Source organism: Beta vulgaris, chromosome 2, assembly GCF_026745355.1.
Source record: "Beta vulgaris subsp. vulgaris cultivar EL10 chromosome 2, EL10.2, whole genome shotgun sequence".
Classification (NCBI taxonomy): Eukaryota; Viridiplantae; Streptophyta; class Magnoliopsida; order Caryophyllales; family Amaranthaceae; genus Beta; species Beta vulgaris.
Genome location: NC_079203.1, coordinates 23,377,547 through 23,401,470, shown reverse-complemented (window position 1 = coordinate 23,401,470; position 23,924 = coordinate 23,377,547). Strand labels below are relative to the sequence as shown.

The 23,924-nt window shown below is 37.0% G+C and overlaps 1 protein-coding gene across 5 annotated transcripts; it reads left to right on the top strand.

The window, feature by feature from the left end:
• The first annotated feature begins 2,948 nt into the window (after positions 1-2,948).
• Positions 2,949-21,823, top strand: LOC104887098 (uncharacterized). 5 transcript variants are annotated; one of them, XR_789298.4, is made up of 9 exons: positions 2,955-3,335; positions 5,525-5,674; positions 5,849-5,983; positions 6,621-6,686; positions 10,808-10,858; positions 10,999-11,079; positions 19,934-20,015; positions 20,986-21,194; positions 21,303-21,487. XR_789298.4 is itself a non-coding variant. In XM_048638886.2 (8 exons), the coding sequence occupies exons 1-8, from the start codon at positions 3,138-3,140 to the stop codon at positions 21,025-21,027; spliced, it is 792 nt and encodes a 263-aa protein (XP_048494843.1). In that variant the 5' UTR covers positions 2,956-3,137; the 3' UTR covers positions 21,028-21,110. The 5 variants fall into 5 exon arrangements, 4 of the variants coding, with proteins under 4 accessions (XP_057248535.1, XP_048494843.1, XP_048494844.1 ...); XM_048638886.2 differs by lacking the exon at positions 21,303-21,487 and having other exon boundaries at positions 2,956-3,335; positions 20,999-21,110; XM_010671684.4 differs by lacking the exon at positions 20,986-21,194 and having other exon boundaries at positions 2,961-3,335; positions 21,303-21,823.
• The last annotated feature ends 2,101 nt before the right edge of the window (positions 21,824-23,924 follow it).

Below are 23,924 nucleotides of genomic sequence, written 5' to 3'. Positions count from 1 at the left end.
ACATCAACTTGCAACATTATACAAAATACCAAGCTTGCGAAACTACTTCGTAACACGTCACTAATAATATGGGATGAAGCTCCAATGGACCACAAGTTTGCATTTGAAGCACTAGACCGTACAATGAAGGACATAATGGGATATCATGATCCAGAAGCATCATCAAAGTTGTTCGGAGGAAAGGTCGTCTTACTTGAAGGAGATCTTTGACAAGTGTTGCCGATAGTACCTAAGGGACGTAGACAGGATATCGTCCAAGCTTCAATAAACAAATCCTATATATGGAATCAATGTAATGTCTTCATCCTCAAAACAAGCATGAGGGTTCTAGAAGGAGGTGAACATTCAAATAAGAGTCAGAGGAACAAAAAATTCAATGACTGGCTTTTAGCCATGGGTGATGGGAGATTGGAGGGGAAAAGCTAAGATAGTGAGGTTGAAGACATTTGGATAAGAATACCAGATGAACTAATAACCTACAGTGGAGTTATTAACATTGAAATTGCAACCAAAGAGATATATCCACAATCCGACTTCAAGTATTGTGATGAGAATTACTTAAGAAAAAGAGCAATACTTACTCCATTAAATGAAATAGCCGACTGCATAAACAACTACATGTTAAGCTTAATTCTTGGATATGAAAGGGAGTACAAGAGTTCTGACAAAATTTGTTCGTCCTCAAAAGACACCAATGATCAGGTCACCAACTATACTACAAAGTATCTCAATACTTTGAATCTACAAGGTTTGCAACCTCACGAGCTCAAACTGAAAGAAGGAGCCCCAATGATGCTTCTGAGAAATATCAATCCTTCACAAGGACTATGTAATGGAACCCGGCTAATTATTACACACCTTGGAAAATTTATAATTGAAGCAAAAATCATTACGGGTTTGAAAAGGGGGAACAAAGTATTGATACCAAGGATCGTAATGACATCAACAGACAACAAGATACCATTTGTACTAAAACGAAGGCAATATCCACTCAAGACATGCTACGCTACGACGATAAACAAGAGTCAAGGACAATCACTCAAACATCTAGGTGTTTACTTGCTAGATCCTGTTTTTAGCCATGGACAACTGTACATAGCAGCATCACGAACAACATCACCAGAGGGCTTGAAATTCTTCATCCATGATTCCAACCAGAAGTACAAAAGACACATCAAAAATATTGTCTATAAAGAAGTATTCTCAAACTTGCCTGAATTGTAAATAGGATACTATAGAGAACTATCAGATGATTAAGTGAAATTATGACTTATGTGTTTAAAGTTGTACGACTTAATTGAAATGCTAAAAGGTCCTTAATCAATAAAATTTGTTGGAATAAACAGATGTAGAAAACCCGCTATGGAATTTCTACAAATCCTTGCGACGAAAAAGTAATCACTGGTAATTTCTACGGAAGAACATCATCCACAACAAATTCAAGAAATGGTACCAAAAAAATACATAAACAAATCAAACAAAATTATGAACATTACCTTTCTTTGCCATCTGAGTCTCGAGTCCCAGATTTCATGACCACATCTCAATCTGAGAGAGATGAAGAACTTATTGGGTGATGGATTTGATCGCTAAAACAAAAACAACAAAATAAGGAATTCACGGTCAAAATGAAAATATAAAATCACAAAATAAAAAAAACCTAATTCTTGATATTTGCCTAAACCATACGATAACATCTAATGAACTGCTGCAAATCTACTAAAGTAGCCAATATTTTCAATGACAGCTTACTTTGCATTTGTGGCCACTCAATATCTACTTTATTTTTAAACTTTTTGGACATGAGATATCTACTTTATTATACTCCCTCCGTGCCATAATATAGTGCCTACTTCATTGTTGGTGGGTTAAACTTTAAAATTTTTGACCGTATGTTCTCATTTGTATATATAAAAAAACATATTCATGTGGGATCTTGTTAGATTCGTCTCAATGTGTAGTTCATAATATCAAATATTTATATTTTTTATTAATGCAAAATTGAAGATATAAAAGGTCAAAGTTACGTCTTGAAGACTGTGTAAAAAGGAAACAAGCACTATATTATGGGACGGAGGGAGTAGTGACATACTGATATGTTAGTTGACAATACCGGTCAACATGCCTTCACTTATTAGAGATGGAAATTACCATTGCAATACTAACTTTATATCAATTTTTTATAAACTTTATAAATAGATAATTAAAGATACTAAAGATAATCTAAAGATAAGGGTATAATGAAAAATATTTTATCAATTCTTTTTCTACTATAATAATGGGTTTGGACATAATTTTTAAGAAAATGAAAAAAAAAGTGTAATTTAGCATAGATGTACTCCTTTAATTAACAAGTGTAGGGGATAAGTAAATCCTTAATAAAATAAGCGCAACTTTATGCGGCAATTTGATGAATAATTAATGATGATTTAATTAACATAAATTAAAGGTAATATTGACAATTATAGTAGTTTTTTCTTACTAAAAGTTGATTGGTCCAAATAGATAATTCAAACTACCCAAAGTGGTGATTATTGTAATGGAAAAGGAGCAGATGAAGTATGTAAATAAAATCGTGTTGAAAAATCTCATTTTACAGTAACACAAAATCAATAATGTTAACAAAAAATTACAAAAAGAAAAATATAAAAAACAACTCGTGCAACGCACGGACTTCAAAACTAGTTATGTTATAAAGCAATAAATTCATCCGTGCATTATGCACGGGTCCTAATAGTAAGTTATAAAAGGCAACGACTTATTAAAAATAGATTGATATCAAAAATTAACTTATTCAATAATAATTAAAGAGTTGACTTATTTTTAGCGTATGACTTAATAATTAACTTATTTCTTAACGATTTAGGTTTAACCATGAGATTAAAAATGACCACCTCGTCAAAAAAAAAAAAAAATGACCACAATTAACAAGTAGTGTTATCCTGTCAAAAAAAACAAGTAGTGTTAACATCAATCTCTCCAAAGGGAAAAAAAGAAACAAATAGACGCACCCCTCCGGTCCTCCCTAAACACCCTTAGCCCTCAGGCCTCAGCAATCCCTCATTGCGAGAAGCAAAGAAAGAGAGAGAAAAGGTGAACACAAAAGCTCGCAGATTTGAAGAGAGAGAAGCAGAAAGATGGGAGAAAGAAAAGTGTTGAACAAATACTACCCACCAGATTTTGATCCAGCTAAAATCCCTAGGCGAAGGCAGCCCAAGAATCAGCAAATCAAAGTTCGTATGATGTTGCCAATGAGTATCCGCTGCAATACTTGCGGAAATTACATCTATAAAGGAACCAAATTCAATTCTAGGAAAGAAGACGTTATTGGCGAGGTATTAACTTTTTTGCTATGTTTTTATCAAATAATTGTGATGTACGGCTATACTATTTGATAATTTGAACTTGTCAGATTTCAAAATTGACTTTTTGGTATAGTATGACTATTATAAGCACGGTTGTATCATGTATAGGTTTAACCATTGTTCGATAATGATATTGAAGTTCATGAGTATGTAAAATTGCATTTTTTTGATAATTGGAACTTGTTATGGCTGTCTTAGTACTTCATTCTACCTTACTTTGGGTTTATCTCGGATACTGTAGAACTCGTTTGTTGGGTTTGTATTAGGTTTGTAGGATTAAATACTTTTCGATAAATTGATTTATTAAGTTCATTTGAGAGCATGTTTTTATGATTGGAGCCAATTTGGTTTTTTTTTTTGGTGTTTAGTTGAAATCTACTTTTTGGGTTTTTATTGAAGTTGAACTAGTTTCTTCGGGTTTGTGAGATTAACTATTTTTTAATAAATTGATTTTTGAAGTTCATATAAGTTTATATTTTTAGGCTTGGAGCTTTTTCTGAGGTTGTGATCAATGATACCAATGGTATTAGAGAATAAAATAGAGAGTTGATGGTGGCACGGATGACTTGCGAGAAGACAAATTATAATGCATGAAGACTGAAGTGTGTAGCTCAAGGGAAATAACTAATTCATGAAACAAAAATACAGTGGTTTGAGTTCAAATAATCAACTAAATTAAGAGATGGAGACTCGGAAATTTAGAGGTGCTGAATAGAGTGAGTTTTCTTGAAAACCAGAGAAGCCAAAATCTTTGGACGGTTCGCTGAATTTAGATCCCAGCTTTTGATTATTCTAGAATAATCCCGACTTTGGGGGATATCTTTTCAAACTAATCCAAACTTTTATGTTTCTTGCAAACAGTAGACCCCAAACAGATTAGTGATGACGTGAAAAATGGAATTCTGGATTATTTTGAGAAGCTACCGCAAAAGTTGGGATTATTAAAAAATAATCAATAGGTGGGATTATATTTAGTGAACCAGCAAAAGGTTGAATTGTTAGAATGAAATTTTGCTAACAAATATAATTGAAAAATATGACTCTTATGCTATTTAATGCATGAGTGTGATTAGAAGGGAGTAAAGAAATATTATTGAATGCAAGTACTTGGGAAAGTAAAAAAATTTGTACGAGGAATTTATGTGTGATTTTTCTAAACCAAAAATGAAAACTGAGAAGAGTTAAGAAGATTATATGCGTCATTATATTTGATGGGTTTGGCTGATGTAAGTGATGTAATGTCTTCGTAAACGCTGCAGTTTGTGTGCTTATAGTCTTATCCATTGGTCTTATGTGTCTCGGTCATATTAATAAGGTCATCACTTAGGTAGGAATTCTTTTTTCCCTTTTTCCTTTTCTTGGGGAATTCTTGATTTCTCTGATTTTTTTTATAGACCACTTTACTGTACTTTTGCTTTTTCCCCACTTATCTATAGGGGTTAGGTGATAGGCTGAATGGTGTTGTTACAATGTTATTGCCATTATTGATTATCTTGTATCTAGTTATGAAGCACTTGTGTCATCTCTGAATTAGTCTGGCTTAGAAATTCCCAAGAGCTGGCCAACGGCCGCCAGAAACATACTGGGTGGTGGCAATGATGATTTATAACTCGTTTGCGCTTTCAAACTCATTATTATCTTTTTTATTGAATTTTTCTGTTCATCGGATACTGCTACTTCTGAACTTGATATTTCTGGAGAGAAAGAGAGAACTTTGCTACTCTACACGAGCCACCGTTGGAATCATCAATGCTTGGTACAATATTTTTTGATCTAAAATCATTTTCTCTCCTCCACTACTGATGCAGTCATCAAAGTAGATGTCAATGACAAGAATTCGGCGATTTACCTTTGGAAATATTAAGGTTGGAGAGGAGGATAATTTGAAAGATTTGGACGCGCCAATGCAAACACCTCATTAACCTTCTAGGTTTAGGAAATTTTAGCTGAGACATCAACTCTAATTGCTGTTGAGGATTTTTCACAATGATACCCTGGCACTGGCAATTTGTTGCTAGCTAAATTGGATCATTATTTTCATTATTGTTTGGGTACTTGATGATGTGTTTCCATTTGTTGAAGTTGTATGTGTTGCGATTGAGTAGAAGATGTGCTTTTCTAACATGTTTTTCGTTTTTTCGTTCTCTAAAACCATTCAGACATACTTGGGCATCCAAATATTCAGATTCTATTTCAAATGCACAAAATGTTCTGCGGAGCTGGCAATGAAGACAGACCCACAGAACTCAGATTATGTAGTTGAGGCAGGCGCAACACGGAATTTTGAACCTTGGCGGGATCAAGATGAGGTCAGATTGTGCTAAATTTTCATTGTTTCACATCTTTTCTTTTTTTTGAGTGAACATTGAACTCTGATTTTTCCCAAAATGTGTCTTAGGATACTGATTTTTTTTTTTTTTTTTTTTTTTTTGTGTGTGTCTCTGTGCTTGCGCAAATTAATATATTATATTTCTTGTCTCCAGGAAGTTGATAAGGAGAAGAGGAAACGAGATGCTGAAGAAATGGGAGATGCAATGAAATCTCTGGAGAATAGAACCTTAGACTCTAAACGGGAAATGGATATCATGGCAGCCCTTGATGAAATGAAGTCCATGAAGGTACTCTTTTTAGTATATATGAACTAATTAAGTTTCTTTCCCATCGAATTGGTGAAATTGATGATGAAATATTACTTAAGTTAAAGTTACTATGAGTTCCTATTTAAATTTTGCATCTCCACCTTACCGCAGTGTTATCTTTCCTTGTACTTCTTAGTGGATAGTAGTATCATTAAAGGTAATATACAAAAAATCGAATTCTTTTACTTATATAAAGAAAGTGACTTATTATTTTGGGATGGCTCTAAATAGAAATGTGGCCAAGTATCTAAGAGGATAAAGAGAGTATGAGATTACTGCCCAAATCAGAATTGAGAATGTGATTATGCTCTATGCTATGTCACTTGAACTCGGTAATCGTCTCAGACATCACATTATCCAAGTGTTTAGCTTGGCTATTTTATGAAAAATTTTCATGGTTTTGGCCAATTATGAAGTGTTAAAGTGTTCGTATACCATACCCATGTCGGAGTATTGAAGTTCCGACATGGATACTTAGGTACAATGAAGAGTCTCGACTCTCAAGTAACATAGGTTATATGTTTCCGGTCGCCTAATAATGTTGTATTTAGTGTATTTTCGTGTGGGGAATTTGCTTCAAGTTTTTCCATACTAATGCGTTCCATGTTCTTTTCAGTCAAGGCATGCAACAGTTAGTGTAGATGCAATGCTAGAGGCCTTGCAGCGCACGGGTGAAAACCAGGTATAACTCATGTACTAGTTTACATACTCTTTGTTTTTTCTATTAATTTTCATAAGCAGGAAGTACATGTCATAAACAATTTGCTTGATTTTGGAGGTTAACAATTCATGTCTCGTGTTTTTTTTTTTAAAGTGCCATCTACAGTTTTGCTATTCTTGTCTTCTCTTAGAGCTTGTGTAAGATGCTGTTGAAATATCCAAAAAACATTGTGTTTGATGATTTATGTACTTGCTATGAATGATTGAACTATGAAATATTAAGCACTAGCTTTCAAACCCATGTGGTGCCCGTTTGAATATCATAAGGTACTATGTGAGGTTGTTAATACTGTTCTTATTTTGGCAGTTTAAAAACCTTATATTTCATGAAAGAAATCAACCAAACATCAGTAAGAATTCCTCGTTTACCTCCATCAGTATTTCAAGAACCCCCCCCCCCCCCTCTAGGAAGGTCTGGAAAAGGAACTCTGCAGTCTGCACACCTGCATTTGCTGGGAAATCTTACAGTTCCTCGCAGGCTGGCCCAATTCCAGTAAAGCAAAGAACATCAAGATCACTGGTTTTATTTTGCCATCTGAACTGCGTGCTGAACTTCAATATGAAACCTTGCTAATACTCTAGGAATCTTTAGGATATGAAAAAATTGCTGCCATATCTCTGCCACAAAGGAACACTGAAGAAAGAGATGCTCAAAAGATTCACTCTGAGCTGCACACGAACAGCATACAGGGTCACAACTCACAACCAATCTGCCAGGTTTGCAACCTGTCAGTAGTAGGCAATCTATTCAACTAAACGAGCCAGGTGATGAAAATGCCATTAGGACTTGCAGGATTATTCCACACCAGTTTTTTACACACCATTTCAGGAAAAGAACAGAGTTTCTTGTATGCAGCAGTGATTTTGAAATTACTTGTATTAAAGCTACTCCAACCCCCTAACTGCTGGTTGACTTCTCTGCAACTCAGGATCTTGTTCAGGTTCCAGGAGCAAATACTAGGTACAGGAATAGTGCTACTATTAACCCTTTTAACATAGTAGCTGTGAACCCATCTGACCCAGATATTGTCCTTTTTTGCGAGCAAAAGACCATACAGCTTCAGGATGGGCGGCTTTTTATTCTGCGGAAACAAAATTTCAGGTTTAAGTTGTAACCCCCAGCAGATTAGGCCAATAAAGTTAGTCCCAAGCTACTGGATTTTTTTAAAAAAATCTATTGATGTCCCCTGTCCAAGTACGGTCTAAAAGAAGAGTATTCTTTCTCAAAACCTTCTTTGGCATCATGAGGATTTGGCATCAGTATGTTTGCATACCAAAAAGAACAGATTTAACCAGTTGTACCCTTCCTGCGTAACTCAATTGCCTTGCACTCCAAAAATTAACCCTTGCAAGGACTTTTTCAATCAAAGGCCCAGTTCCTTAGTGGATAAATGCACCCCAAACGGGAAGGACCCTTCAGGGACATGAACAGTCTCAAGCAGACTAGCCTTATTCTCACCAAAGACACCCCCAATGATGATATTGCTCTTTTCTCTATTAGCATTCAACCCTGAGGCTCGAGATAAATTAAAAAAAGCTTGGAACATCAACTGAATAGACTGAGTGTCACTTAATGACATCAATATGTCATCTGCAAACAGTAGGCGAGTGATCCCTAATCTTTTGCATTTGGGGGGGAAGTCATATTTTGAATTTTGACCAAGATGCTTCATACACCTAGAGAGATACTCCATGCCTATTGCAAATAAAATGTGGGAGATGAAGTTAAGATAAATTTGTAGCATCATCTCAAAAAAATTTCAATGTTGAGAAAATGTTGTCCTGATTGTATTTTAAAATAATAACACTAATTCTACTACATAAAATTCAATTTTCAATCAGTTGATTGAAACACAATGTACAATATTTTTATCTAGTTCTAATATTTAGCTGTTGTGTTCTTGCTGTTGTATGTGTGTATGTGGTAGACTGTCTAGAAGGTGGGATCTAACTGAATATTATGTCTCCTTTTTAACGCTTTACAGCCAATCAGTGATGTAATGTTATGTTATACCCTAGTAAATATAAAGGAAAAATTGACAGGACAGTCCCAACTAGGGGCGTCTTGCCATTTTCAGTCCCAACTAAGGATTACAGGTTACCTATTCAAAAGGTGAAAATTTTTTTATTAACGGATTTTCCTCTTCCTCCTCTCTCCCCTGCCTCCCCCTCCCTTACCTCCCTTCCCCTTGGCGCTTGCCATCATTCTTCCTCTCGTGCCACCCTCCGCAAACACCCTTTCCCACACTCTCTTTTCCCTTCTTCTCTCACCACAATTCACTTTTCTCCCTCTTCTGACTTCTTCCTTGACTTATTCTCCTCAAAGTCCCCCAACAACCCACCTCCCACACTGAATTTCTGTGACCCACAAGAGTCGAACTCATGACCTCCAACTTCACTAATGGCGTTGTCTTTGTTCTTGTTTATATGGGTCTTCATGATGGGTTTTTGATTGATTGTGATTTGTCCTTGTGGAATCCCTCAATGAGTGAGTGGGCGAGCCCACAGCGCAGCAGCCACAAGGGTGGGGGAGAAATTGTGGCCAACGACAGATTTTGCAGATTTTTAGCATTTCCTCTCTTATCTTATGACTCTATTTCTCACGACTTCCAGAAAGGTTTGTAGCCTCTCAATCTATTTTAGCATTTTCTTTAGATTGGCATATGCATTATGCAGATTTTTTGAACGTCTGATGGCATGAAAGACTGCAAAATCTCCTCTGTAACTGCATATACTGTTTACCAGGGTGGAGATTATGAATGAATAGATTGACAGGGAGGAAGAAGCTTTAAAAGAGGATATCTACTCTGTTAATAGAAAATTTGCAGAATATTATAATGTTTGTAAGCAGTAGTATGTTGTTAATTTGTGAACCATATGTCTCTATGCCTTTTTTTTAATGTTTTCTGTGCAGTTAATATTGATAGGAGCTTATATTTTTTCCCCCTCTTAAGTCTTAGAGCAAATACTTGACGTGCTTATTAAACTAGTCAAAGATTTGAAGTTGCAAAATTAACCTAAAGCTTCCAAGCTGCTAGTTTTGATGGGTACTTTAATGTGCCTAAGCCTTTGAATTATATCTGCACAACAAGCATGAGGCCATGGGTGCTAAGCTGAGGTATCAGTGCTGCCCAATTGTTTCTGCATATGAATTTAGTACAGCTATGACTGACTCAAGCCATCACATAGAAGACTGAAATCTATTTCCTAGATTCATGAATAACTTTTCTCTGATTATCTCAGAACATGTATTTCTAGTTTCGAGGGTTTGGAAGGGGAGGGGAGGGGTGGGTGATCCCACAACACTGCACGGCAACCACAAGGGTGAGGAGAAATTATGGCCAACAGAGGATAGAGAAATTGAGAGGTGTGGAAAAAAAAAAGTAAATTCGTTTTACCTGTTGGCAGGTCACCTGGGACCAATTTTGTAAAAAATGATGCATAGTTGGGACTGATCATAAATAATCTTTAGTTGGGACGGAACATGGTGGAACACCTATAGTTGGGATTGTTCCTGTCAAATTTTTCCAAATATAAATGGTGGAGCTGTAATCGACTAATTGTTTGGTATTCATTCCCCAAAAGTATATTCCTAATTCGCAAAAGTATATTTTGACAAAGGACTGATGTCCTCCTTGCTAATACGGATTAGTGTAGAGTAGGTTTGCAAATTTCTTGATCTCTTTATATCATGGCAGTGGTGTTGTTTGTCTGAATAGATGTTAATTGTTGTACTTCCAATCAGGAGGACTAACTAAAGACCTCATGCTTGCTTTTATACACCATGGAGCTTGAGAAATAAAGCCATAAATACGTTTTTTTACCTTTTTTTTTTTTTGTAACCTCATACTATTAGATGACTAGCTTGCAGGTGTAAACGTATTAAGAATGACGGCGCATGTGCGTCAACATGTTGAGTTAGAGCTTGTTATTCTATGTTTTGATGCTCAAACTGCATTGAGTTCTTCGAATCTGGGGGTGATGGTTGGAACTTTTTCATTACCACACTTTCTTTATTTTGCTTGTTTGTTAGGAGTGGGTTGAGCAAGTATTTACTGACCAAGTCCATGAACTATTGTACAGGAGAAGAAGCTGGATGAAGAGGATGAGGAACTGATTAAAACAATATTTCATGTTAGTACAATATCAATCTAGCTTATATTGGATTTTGCAGCTTTTTATGTTATGCCTCTTCTTTTGGTATTTAATGTTTCCTTTTTTCTCTTTTGGAAATCATTTTCTCATCCTTCCTCTGGTGAAACTTTTTTTTGTAGAGGCCCAAAGAGTATGTGCGAAGGATTGATGAGGAAGATTGGGATGATGACAATGATGACATAGCAAATGACACAGTGAAGGTATGGTGCCAATGCTTTCAATTAGACTATAAACAAAACCATTCTGGTGGCTCTTTGTGATGGTGATGCTTAGTAGGTTATCTTTAGTTGCTACTATATGCTCCCTTCGCTCCTTCAAGGAGTACCCATTTCTCCAATTTAGTCTGTCCCAATTGGATTTTCCTTTTCCTTTCCTTTGCACTGCGACTGCGTCCACTATTTCAACTTACCCTTTTCTTAAAATAATATTATCCACTATCTCCCGTTACATCTACTTTTGATTTTCTCAATATTATAGTACTTTTTCTAAAAACTATGTACCTAAAAGAAATAAGGAGTGCTTTGAGGGATGAAAGGAGCACAATTTGCGTTTATAATACCTTTAAGTTGTTAATGGTCTACTCTGAATTTAAAAAGTGTGCCCGAGGTGCATTTAGGCGAGGGGGAGTTTAGTGAATTGCTGCAATTTAGAGAAGAATTGCAGAGGAAGGAAATTTGTGCTAAGAGAATTTACTCTTCCAATATTTACCAAACCCCTTATCTTTATGAGGGGCTGTGATAGGGTTCCACTGCTAATGTATGCTGTACTTAGTTCTAAAGGTGCAAGCCACATAGGGTGATAGCGCCTGCCAAGTCTAGGCTAAGGCGAAGGCATGCACATCGTGTAGGCCAGACCTTTGGTGGCAAAGACATCATAAATCAATTTTGTAACATATTTTGTACTCAAAACACCATCATAATATTAATATTGTAGATAAATAAAATGACATGATTAAGCATTGTCCGTTACTAGGTTACCTCAAAAAGTCAAAAATACTAACTGAAGATAGAAAGAAGGTAGAAATAATTGAAAATAAACATAGGTTTTCAAGATAGCCCACTAAAACATCCAACATCAACATCAAACTCATCCTCATCTCCTACATACATAATCTCCATCTAATCTTCACCAATGTCCTCTTCCATACCATTTTCATCATCTACCTTCTTATCATCCAACACCATGACTATGTGAGATACTTTGGGAGCAAAATTAGTAGCATGACCTTTCTCTTTATCCACTCTAGATGAGCTCTATAAGAGGGTCACCATTATTATTTATCCTTGTCGATCTAGTGACATAGGTTCCAACAGCTTCCCATGGCAAATTATCACCATCGAACACCAAATGGTTATCATCATTTTCACAAGAGTTTTCATTCATTCTCCGCAGTAGCCACTCATTACTTTCGTCAATCTCCTCCATTGATTGTGCCTTTCCTATTATATCAACATTGCAAAGCACGATTGTCTTCACAAAATGCCATGTCATTTAATAGACTTTGTGCCACTATGTTACTCTTTTGTAAGTAAAACCATACCGGTTATTTCATCCAATTAAATGTTACCTCTCCCACCCGTTTCTTAAAGATCATCCTATTTATTGTAGCTATATATACTAACGCAAAGGAGAAAGAGCGTGAAAGTGGGTCCTTTTTGTTTGTTTTTTTTTTTAAAATATGAGAGAGAATATAGTTGTGACATAGTGTAAAATTATGCGAGTTCAACAAATGGGATAAGGTAGTTTAAAAAGGGAACAAAAACAAATAGAAAATAAAGTAAAAGTAGGAAGATCTTTTGGAAACAAACTTAAACAAAAAGTAAGGAGATCATTATGATACAGAGGGTGTAGTATGTTATACCGGTGAAAACATTAGAAATAAAGCCTCTTACAAGTTGGAAAACATTACATCTCCTCTCATAACCTGTAGCATTACATGTGAGGCTAAGAATCTCTATAGAAGATTTCGTGAAAGTTCCAAAGCAAAGATACAACCACTATTACAAAAATATAAAATATTGGTACAAAATGGAATGTACTTCCCCCCGTCCCGTATAAATCGATACTCTTTTTATATTCATCTGTCCTACATTAATTGATACACTTAAAATGGTAAGGTTTCTCAAATTTTGTATTATCTTTCTTTCTTTATGAGGGGCACCAGCCACCAACGATGTAAATAAATAAGCTCCCACACTCATCCTTCAAAAAGTTCAGGCTCCACTATCAACTAATTACAATAAAAAATTGCCCTACTACCAACTACAACAATAAAGTAAGAAATCAAATAAAACTCTTAAAACTCTCTGTTAGTGAAAGTGTATTAGTATGGGACGAAATGAGTAATTTTTTACATGGACCTTTTGTCTTCCTTTACCTTATGGCCATGGGTAAGCCAAAAAGAGGCGGCATTTTTGTGTACATCTAACTCCTGTGGTCTGGTCTTGGACTTCCAGTCCAACCTTGCAATGCATTCAAATAAAAGGCGAGGGAGGTAAAGGAGACTCACGGACAGCAGATGCGGTAGGCGGGCCAGCGTGTGCTGGGGAGCATTCCGCGTCGCAGCTGGGAACGAGGCCAGCGGCTGAGGGTGAGGTGAAGACGGGCGAGGTGCTGGGGACGAGGCCAGCGGCCGAGGGTGAGGCAGCGTGTCCAGACGAGGTGGGCGAGAGAACTGCGCGGCTTCCAGTGAGGGCTGAGGTGGCAGCGCGCCCATCCGACGAGACATGAGGGAGGGGGGGACTGACCTGTAGGCACGGGTGAGGCAGCAGGTGGACACGAGGAACCCAAGGGGGACACACTCGACACAACATTAGTGGGAGACCAATCTAACGCTGCTAAGTCCTGAGGCGAGGTATAAGGCATAGTGGGTTGAGCACTGACAAGAGCACGATAAGGAAACTTATGCTCATGGAAAAGAACATGACGACTAGTGGTAGACTTTCTTGGTAAGAGGATCAAGACATCGATACCCTTTATATTCCAATGCATATCCAATAAAAACACAAATTGTAGATTTAGGTTGTAGTTTGTGATTTTTAGAGTGTAGGAACAAGGGAAAACATTCACATCCAAATGTTTTCATAAAGTGATAGGAAGGAGGACGATGAAATAATTTTTCAAAAGGAGAAGCACCCCCTAAAATCGAGCTGGGTAATCTATTGATAGTGTAAGTGGCAGTATATGAGGCATCAACCCAAAATTCCGCAGGAAAGTCAGAATGAATAATCATAGTACGAGCCATTTCAATGATATGACGATGTTTGCGTTCTGCAACACCGTTTTGAGCTGGAGTGTAGGGACATGATTTTTGAAAAATAATACCAATGTCAGAAAAATGTTCAGGAAGAGGAGAATTGTCTAATTCTCTTCCTCCATCACTTTGAAATATTTTAATTTTGCAATTAAAAAGATTTTCAACCATCTTTTGAAAAATAAGGAATCTGGAATAAGCTTCCGATTTTCGACGTAAAGGATAAATCTAGGAATAGCGCGAAAAATCATCAACAAACACAACATAATAGCGAAATAATTGATTTGACAAAACAGGAGATTGCCAAAGATCACTATGAATTTTATATAATGGATGTGAAGAAATATGTTCAACTGAATCAAAAGGTAAACGATGTATTTTGCCTGGTTTGCATCCAACACAGTCATCATGAAACTTAGAGATACATATAATATGTTTATTTGAACACAAAGTTCCTATAATGCTAGAAGGTGTATGACCCAAACAAGCATGCCACACGTCACCAGACTCCTTAAAGGCTAGGAAAGCAGGAACTGAAGGCTCAGGAGGGACAATGCTGGGCTGAAGAGGGTAGACACCTTGCTTACTGGTTCCCTGAAGCAGAACTTCCCCCGTTATCTGGTCCTTAACATAAACAGAATTTTTATCAAAACTCACAACACAATCATTTTCATGACACAACTTGTTAACTGATAATAAATTATGTTTTAAATTGGGACATGACAGACAAGATAAACGGAGGGGACGACTTGCAGTTTTTAAAGTTAAATTTCCAGTACTTTTAATTGGGAGTAAGGTACCATTACCAACTACAACAAACTAGACCCAGTATAAGGAGTTTTAATAGAGAACGTACCATCCTGAGGAGTCATGTGAGATGCAGCTCCAATCCGGGTACCAGACTGAGTCATTAGCTTCACCACCAACGACAGTGCAGCTAAGGCTCGAGTGACACTTTCTGAGGAGGAGGGAACAAAGCTGATTGAAACGCTGGGGACAGTAGGCAGCTTGGTGACCTGGAAACCAACACAAACCACATGTATCGGAAGTAGGGGTAGAGGTAACATTGTTACTATTTGATGAATTATCCTGCAGACGACAAATTATTACAATATAATCTATGCAAGGCATACTATAGGATGACAAGTTAGAAAATTTACTTATACCATTTGAGCGTCCCCGATTACCATTGTTGTTGTTTCCTCCAGAGCCACGATTATTATTGTTTCCACCATTCCCACCATTATTATTTAGAGCATTGTTGCCCGCACGATTATTATTACCACCCCTGTTTTTGTTATTCCTTCCCCGATTTCTCCATCCAGGATTATTCTGGGAGGAGGAATTTGAACCAGTTCAGTAGATTTAACGACAAGTAATGCATGATGGGATGAGGGTTCAGATGCATCCTTAGAATTGATCAATCTTTGTTCATGCAGTAGCAACTTGGGACGCAAATCATCAAAACTAATTGGGAATGGATGATGTAGGAGGGTAGTAACGATATGATCGTACTCAGAATCACGATCTAATCCAAAAATGGTATACTGTACTAAATCCTGGTTCGACACAGGACATTGAATAGCAGCAAGAGAATCAGCAATCACCTTAATCTCACGTAAATATCCATCCATGGTCTGGGAAGTAGTCTTTTTAATACGAGTTAACCGACCCTTTAATTCCATTGATCCGGCCATACTAGCATGTATAAATCTAGATTGTAATCTAGTCCAAATATCCACATAGGTATGCAAATCATTAACATCCACAAATACATCACGTGATAACGTAGCAAAAATCCATGATTTAACTTGTTGATCAATTCGCAAATATTCATAAAATTGAACGTTGGGAATAGTATTACCAGATTCATCAATAACAGTGGCAGGGGGAATAATAACACTACCATCAACAATACCAAGTAATTGATGTGAAAATAACAGGCAAGTTATTTGCGTTTTCCATAATAAATAATCCTCAGGGGAAAATAAAGTAATCATTACCAAATTCGTGAGATTGAGTGCCGATAGATGAGGAAGAGTGAAGGAAGAAGTCGGGATGGACGTCCGAGGAGATGTCGGTTGGAAGTACGGCAAGACTGTAGAAAACGCCGGCATGGAGAAAGAGGCACCAGAAGGGACGGTGGTTGTAGTCGCGGGAAAACCTGGCGGGAAACGTGGTTGAGCACGTGAGGCCGAGGATGGAGAAGCGGCGCTGAGGAGCACCCGAAAGAAAAGGGTGAAGCAGCGACATGGGGTTGCGAGAAATATGACACAGCAGGCAGATGAGTCATGGCAGCGGGACCTGGCGACGCGGCGGCAGGATGGCGCGCAGGCGAGGCGGCGGAGTCCGCAGTAACCGATAGCTGCGGGCCTCTTTCTCCATGCCGGCGTTTTCTACAGTCTTGCCGTATTCCCAACCGACGTCTCCTCTGTTGGGGACGTCAATCACAGCCTCTTACTTCACTCTTCCTCATCTATCGGCACCCAATCTCATGAATTTGGTAACGATTACTTTATTTTCCCCTGAGGATTATTTTTAATGGAAAACGCAAATAACTTGTCTGTTACTTTCACATTAATTACTTGGTATTGTTGATGGTAGTGCTATTATTCCTCCTGCCAATGTTATTGATGAATCTGGTAATACTATTCCCAACGTTCAATTTTATGAATATCTGCGAATTGATCAACAAGTTAAATCATGGATTTTTGCTACGTTATCACGTGATGTATTTGTGGATGTTAATGATTTGCATACCTCTGTGGATATTTGGACTAGATTACAATCTAGATTTATGCATGCTAGTATGGCCAGATCAATGGAATGAAAGGGTCGGTTAACTCGTATTAAAAAGACTGCTTCCCAGACCATGGATGGATATTTACGTGAGATTAAGGTGATTGCTGATTCTCTTGCTGCTATTCAATGTCCTGTGTCGAATCAGGATTTAGTGCAGTATACCCTTTTTGGATTAGATCGTGATTCTGATTACGATCATATCGTTACTACCCTCCTACATTATCCATTCCCAAATAGTTTTGATGATTTGCGTCCCAAGTTGCTACTGTATGAACAAAGATTGATCAATTCTAAGGATGCATCTGAACCCTCATTCCATCATGCATTACTTGTCGTTAAATCTACTGAACTGGTTCAAATTCCTCCTCCCAGAATAATTCTGGAGGGAGAAATCGGGAAAGGAATAATAGAAACAGAGATGGTAATAATAATCGTGCGGGCAACAATGCTCGGAATAATAATGGTAGGAATGGTAGAAACAATAATAATCGTGGCTCTGGAGGAAACAACAACAATGGTAATCGGGGGCACTCAAATGGTATAAGTAAATTTTCTAACTTCATAGATTATATTGCTAATAATTTGTCATCTGCAGGGATTAATTCATCAAATAGTAACAATGTTACCTCTACCCTTACTTCCGATACATATGGTTTGTGTTGGTTTCCAGGTCACCAAGCTGCTACTGTCCCCAGTGTTTCAATACTAGCTTTGTTCCCTCCTCCTCAGAAAGTGTCACTCAAGCCTTAGCTGCACTGTCTGTTGGTGGTGAAGTTAATGACTCAGTCTGGTACTCGGATTCGGGAGCTGCATCTCACATGACTCCTCAGGATGGTACGTTCTCTATTAAAACTTCTTATACTGGGTCTAGTTTTGTTGTAGTTGGTAATGGTACCTTACTCCCAATTAAAAGTATTGGAAATCTAACTTTAAAAACTGCAAGTCGTCCCCTCAGTTTATCTTCTGTATGTCATTTCTCTAATTTAAAACATAATTTATTATCAGTTAACAAGTTGTGTAATGAAAATGATTGTGTTGTGAGTTTTAATAAAAATTCTGGGGGAAGTTCTGCTTCAGGGAACCAGTAAGCAAGGTGTCTACCCTCTTCAGCCCAGCATTGTCCCTCCTGAGCCTTCAGTTCCTGCTTTCCTAGCCATTAAGGAGTCTGGTGACGTGTGACATGATCGTCTGGGTCATACACCTTCTAGCATTATAGGAACTTTGTATTCAAATAAACATATTATATGTATCTCTAAGTTTCATGATGACTGTGTTGGATGTAAGCTAGGTAAAATACATCGTTTACCTATAACTGACTTTTTTCACCCTGGTTATCATAGATTTTTGGATTTAGAAAAAAAGAAGTTGCATGCAAAGATCAATAAAGTTGACAATCCTACACTGTATCAGTGTACAAAAAGAGTTTCCTATGGAGTTTGTCCTTCCATGAGAAACTCCTAGAAGTAGCCTCCTTTGCCCCCATCCATAACTTCATAAATATACTCCATAGGCAGCTTGTTCTCTCCATCCACCTTTTTAAAAACCTTGACAAGAGGCCTGGCCAATTTGAGAGCATGACAAAATTCATTCAAAAGGTCTTGCAAAAGAAAATATGCTACTTTTTCTTCTCCGTTTTACCCTTTTGCTTCCTCCAACCATTTACAAGTATTTCATTCTAGAGAAGTAATCATCTTCCTCAAGTTGTTTCTTTGCTTATGGAATTGTTTAGGAGGAAGGAAAGATGTTGCAGATCTAATAACTGTTAGCCTATGGAAATTCCTTTGACATTGGAATCTCCTTGATGTGCTCGCAAGTGTGATATGGCTGATGATATGAACATGCACGTCTTTAATGCATCCTTGACTTTTATTTTTTATTTTAAATGTCTTTCTATATGAGATCAAATCAATGTGCCTTACTCCGATAGAGATGTGATCGTTTGGCCTCAAGCGATCTTCCTAAAAATAATTATCAAACAATACAAACATTTATTAGAGGATCATCTATAAATAATATCTTAAGGAATGAAATATTGTTAAATAAACCGAATAACACTCTATTTTTTTTTATCTTGCCTTAACATAACTCATAGATGCATTGTCCGTTAGTACTTGAATCACATTTCGGTCTCCGATCTCCTCAACCATGTCATCAAGCATCTGAAACAAAGAGTTGGTGTCTTTTACAATTTTGAAAACATAATTTTTTTCTTGGAACATGGAAGCTTTGAAGAGTTGGCAGGAAAGTTCACAAGACTCACAACATCCTTTTGGCACCGAGTTGCTCCATTCATTGGAAAACTGATGAAGCTTTTGTTGCCCTTTTTTCTTGTGATCTTCTGTTTTCATATGACTTTTGTCCACTCCTTTTTTCAAGAAGAGGAACTCTTAGCTCATTTATGTGGCTTAAATCCGGGACAATATTGTCAATTGATTCAATCATCACCCGAGCACTTCTGTTAGAAGCCACGGTCACTTGATTCAATCATCACCCCAGCACTTCCATTGGAAGCCGCGTCAAATGCAATTACTGCATCATAAAACCATCTAGCAACTTTGGAGTATCAATCTCGGCTTATTTTTTTAAGCAGAAAGGACTTTACTTCCTACCTCACTTGCTTTAACCAGATATGACCGTTGTCCCCTCCCGCAGGCCACAGAGAATAAAAGTTAGTCGCGTGCCAACAAAAAAACAGAAGCTCACAATGAAAATGTCCAGAAACACCGCTTTATATCAAAACCCCTGAGGCAGTGTTCCTTGTGCCTTTCCAAAGGCAGCAACAGGTGCATGCCTGTTCTCACCTCTCGTCCTTTGCTGCAAGCCGCTACCAGGTTTCTAGAGGCAATTTTGTCACTGCCTGGACTTGCCTTGCGCCTGGGCTTTCTGAAATTCAGATGTTGAACGACTTGAACCTGTTACAAACTAATTATTTACTCTTCGTCCATGCTTGTGATTATGAGTTAGGCCTCTGACATGATTTTTTGTGTATTATGACGCAGAAACCCAAACTTTCTGAAGATATAAGTAAACCAACAGATGTCTTGACAAAGAATGATCCGACTAAAGACTCGAGCAACAGAGGTTTGTCATCTAATGACTTTGTTCTTATGACACTAATCATGACAAGTTACCTATCGTTCTAAGGTGCTGCCCCACTGCTTGATTACGACGTTATGCCTTTTTGAGTTTACAAGATATGTACCTAGAATTAGGTTCCTGTCTTGGAGTACGTCTGTAGTCTATACAATCTTTTGTACATTGAGGTGTTAGTTACTTAAAAGGACAAACTTTATTAGCCAGGATACTTTGATTCAAGCTCTTGCAAAGCAGAATCATTCTCAATTTTTAAACCCTTCACTGACATTCTAGGTCTTCGAGAATGTATATACTCTCCCTACCATCATACTCCCTCCCCTTATGTTGCAATATTTTGACTAGGACGTTTGCCAACTAACAGCTTTGTAGCAATATTATCTTTAAATATCAATTAATTAAAATTACAAAGTACATCTTATATACATGAGACAAGTATAAAAACATCTTACATACCAAAATTTGTTTATATATATTTGTCGAGATATCCGGTAAAGTTAGTATATTGATAGTATCATAAGTCAAGATGTTGGAACTAAAAAAGCAACGGAGGGAGCACTTCATTGGTGTGATGACTGATTATAGCAATCATTTGTTGACCTAACTTAGGGTGTTTTCTTTTCAATTAAATTTAGCTTATTTGAATTTATCAAAACTTATTTGAACTTTACTGGAACTATTATGCAATATTTAATTAAGAATTATTATTAATACTAGACATAGTTAATTAACATTAAAATATACTTGAATCAATAATGAATTTTGCATGATTTTGGTAATATACCAATTGTGTTTTTAATTGATAAATAGTATCTTGTACTATTGCTACTTTTAACTACCAACCACTAATTGTTACTACTACTATTATCATTATTATTATTGGAACTTATAAGAGGATTTGCTTAAAGATTAATGCTTATTCTTTAATTTGACTCCTTTGCTTAAAATAACCTTATAGCCACCACCTCCAGCCTCCAGGATCCCCTTTCTCTTCTCTTAACGACCATAACCCCATGGAACCAGGAGGGAAGAGGAGAGAGGATAATTATACATAAATGGAAACTGTGATGAGCTTAGTGAGATGCACAGTATCAATCCCTCTTTACCACCACATAAGCAACATACACCCACAATCAGCATTAAAGAGTGGAGCTATACTTGCAAAAGGTCTGAATTTCATAATGCAACAGTTCATGAGCCTCTTTATTCAGAGAGAAAAGATTGCTGAAGCTAGAGATGGTGTTCATTGAGCTGTTTTTCGTTTGTGTTTGGCAGATTCTTCTGATGGCAAAAGACCCACTTTGCAGCCTCCAGCAGTAAAATTCATGGTGAAAAGAAAACCAGCTCAGAAACTAGACGACGAAAAACCTGTGAAGAAGGAAGATATTGTAGAGCAGGGGAACACTGTTTCTAGCAATGGACTTCTGTCACTGTGTCAATATGATAGTGATGAATAAGAGCAAGAATGACATACAGGAAACAGCAGGTAACAAACAAAGGCTGAATCTTCTTTTCCTGATATAAGAATTGGGAAAGCCATATTAATGCAAATAGACGTAATGGTCATGCACATTGCATAGCTATCTTTTTCGCCAATGAAAGGTTCAGTTTGAAGTCATGACCTATTATAGTACTACTGGACAGTCTAATGTTTGAGACATGAGATCATTGTATCATTATGTTGAAAGTACAGGTAGTAGGACAAGCCTATCAACATATGTTGTATAACTTCAAATAATGTGAGATGGGAGCTTCGTTCATTGATACTGTTATATGTTTATCCATTTTGTTTATCATCTTGAAGTCTGGCATTTGCCGAATGATTTACTTATACTTGGTGATCCGAACCCATTGGCTGTTTGGACTTTGGAGTGTATTTCTTGAAGTACCAAGGACCCATAACAAGCAAGCAGTGACAACCATCGTGGTGGCTGTAATAATTTTTGAGCTTGTGGTATCCAGTTTAAGCCGTAGAGAGGGTGAGGTTAGCGAAGGCAATAATTATCACTACAGCAATGGAATGTGCTCCAAATTTTCAGTTGTAGTCACATTGGTCAGTGAAAATATGCCCCACAGTACGGATCTAAAATTGCATCCTACACAATTTGTGTTTTTTTTGACATCAAACTACGCGATTTGTGTTTTTGATAAGTCTGCAGTTCATGGAATATTTTGTTGACCCATTTGTGACATTATAGTTTTGCTCAAGCTCTTTCCATAACTGAAAGGCACTACTGAAACATTATGGACTTCTTCATGGATTTAGATACGGAACCAAGAATACAAGAGATCACCATGTTACATGTACCCCAGTTTTCAATCTTAGCGTTCTCAGTCCCTTGTTTGGTACTAGTCACTTAACCTTACTCCTTTCCCTCCCTTAACAAAAACTTAAATGAACATGATCCATACTAAATATAGTGCAGACCTAATACTATCACGAGCTATAAGTGGAAAATGGTGACTATATGAAGAAAAAAAAGGGTCGCTATGTTACAAAATAGTACATATAATAGTAGAGTAATTACACATTAAAAAAACGATTATATAGAATATAAGATACTGCCACCCACCAAGTGACAGGCCACAGAAATGACAAAACAACGTACACACATCAGCAAAGCTGAGTACTAACCCATAAACAAGAAAGTAAATTACAAAGCTTAATCTGATTTTCTTTTCAAAACCCATGAACTAAACTATAACCTGGATTTATTTTGCAAAGAATCAAAGAAAGACTTAGGTGTTGTTAAAATTTAGAACAACAATACAACACCACTAACACCGAACATCAACCACCATAACAAGAAACAACTACAACAATATCACCAACACGAACAATAATACTACAGCCACACCAACAAGCAACAACACCACTTCCACCACCAACAATAACACCAACACCAATACACAACCTCTCCGCACACAACACAGCAACAACAACGCAGCAGCAACAACAACACAACAACAACAACAACAACAACAAAACAACAACAACAACAACAAAACAACAACAACAACAACAACACCACTTCTGCCACAATAATAACAACATATCAACAACACCATTTGATTTCTAATTTAAACAGAGGCAATGGTTCAATATAACTATTCATATAATCAACGAACCACTAAACAAATTCATAATCAACATAGTAATGACATTACAAACCACAATTAGAACAAAACCCAATTTCAAAAGAGAGGTAGAAAGGAGTTTGTACCGACAGGGCAGCGCGGTGGTGATTCCAATCGCCCAACATCACCGAATCAATACAGCAACAATGACGACGAGTACACGCTCGAAGTGCAGCAACAAACCAGAACAGAGCTGACGACAAGAAGACCGAGAGAAGTGGCGGCGAGTGGTGGTTCAACACCGTTATGAAGGGCGCGACGCAACAACAACATCAACAACAGCGCCGGCAAGACAGTAATTTATAAATGGACTATTAATCTAGAAAATAATAGATATAAATGAGTAGTTATGAAGATGTATAAAGTGTTTATATGAGGGAAAAAAATATTACTATGTCATAAAGGGTAAAATTTACATGGTAAATTAGGCCATGTTCTCCACAACTTATTTTCAGTTTAATTCAGTTGCAATTAGTTCAATTCAATTCAGTTCATTTTAGTTGTTTTATATCGAAGGGAACATACCTTAGTGTGAGAAAAGGTGACTACATTTAAGAATAAGGATTACTATATTAGAAAATAACATGTATAAAAGATGACTAATTATAGGCTGAAAATGGTCACAATATGAAAAAAAAGGTTAATATTTGGAGCGTTAGATAATGCTTCTTCACTTCACAGGTGTGTGGCTTCTGGTCCACAGTCCACACTAAGAATAAGGATTACAAGTTTTTTGCGATTTTCTTATACTTTTTTTTA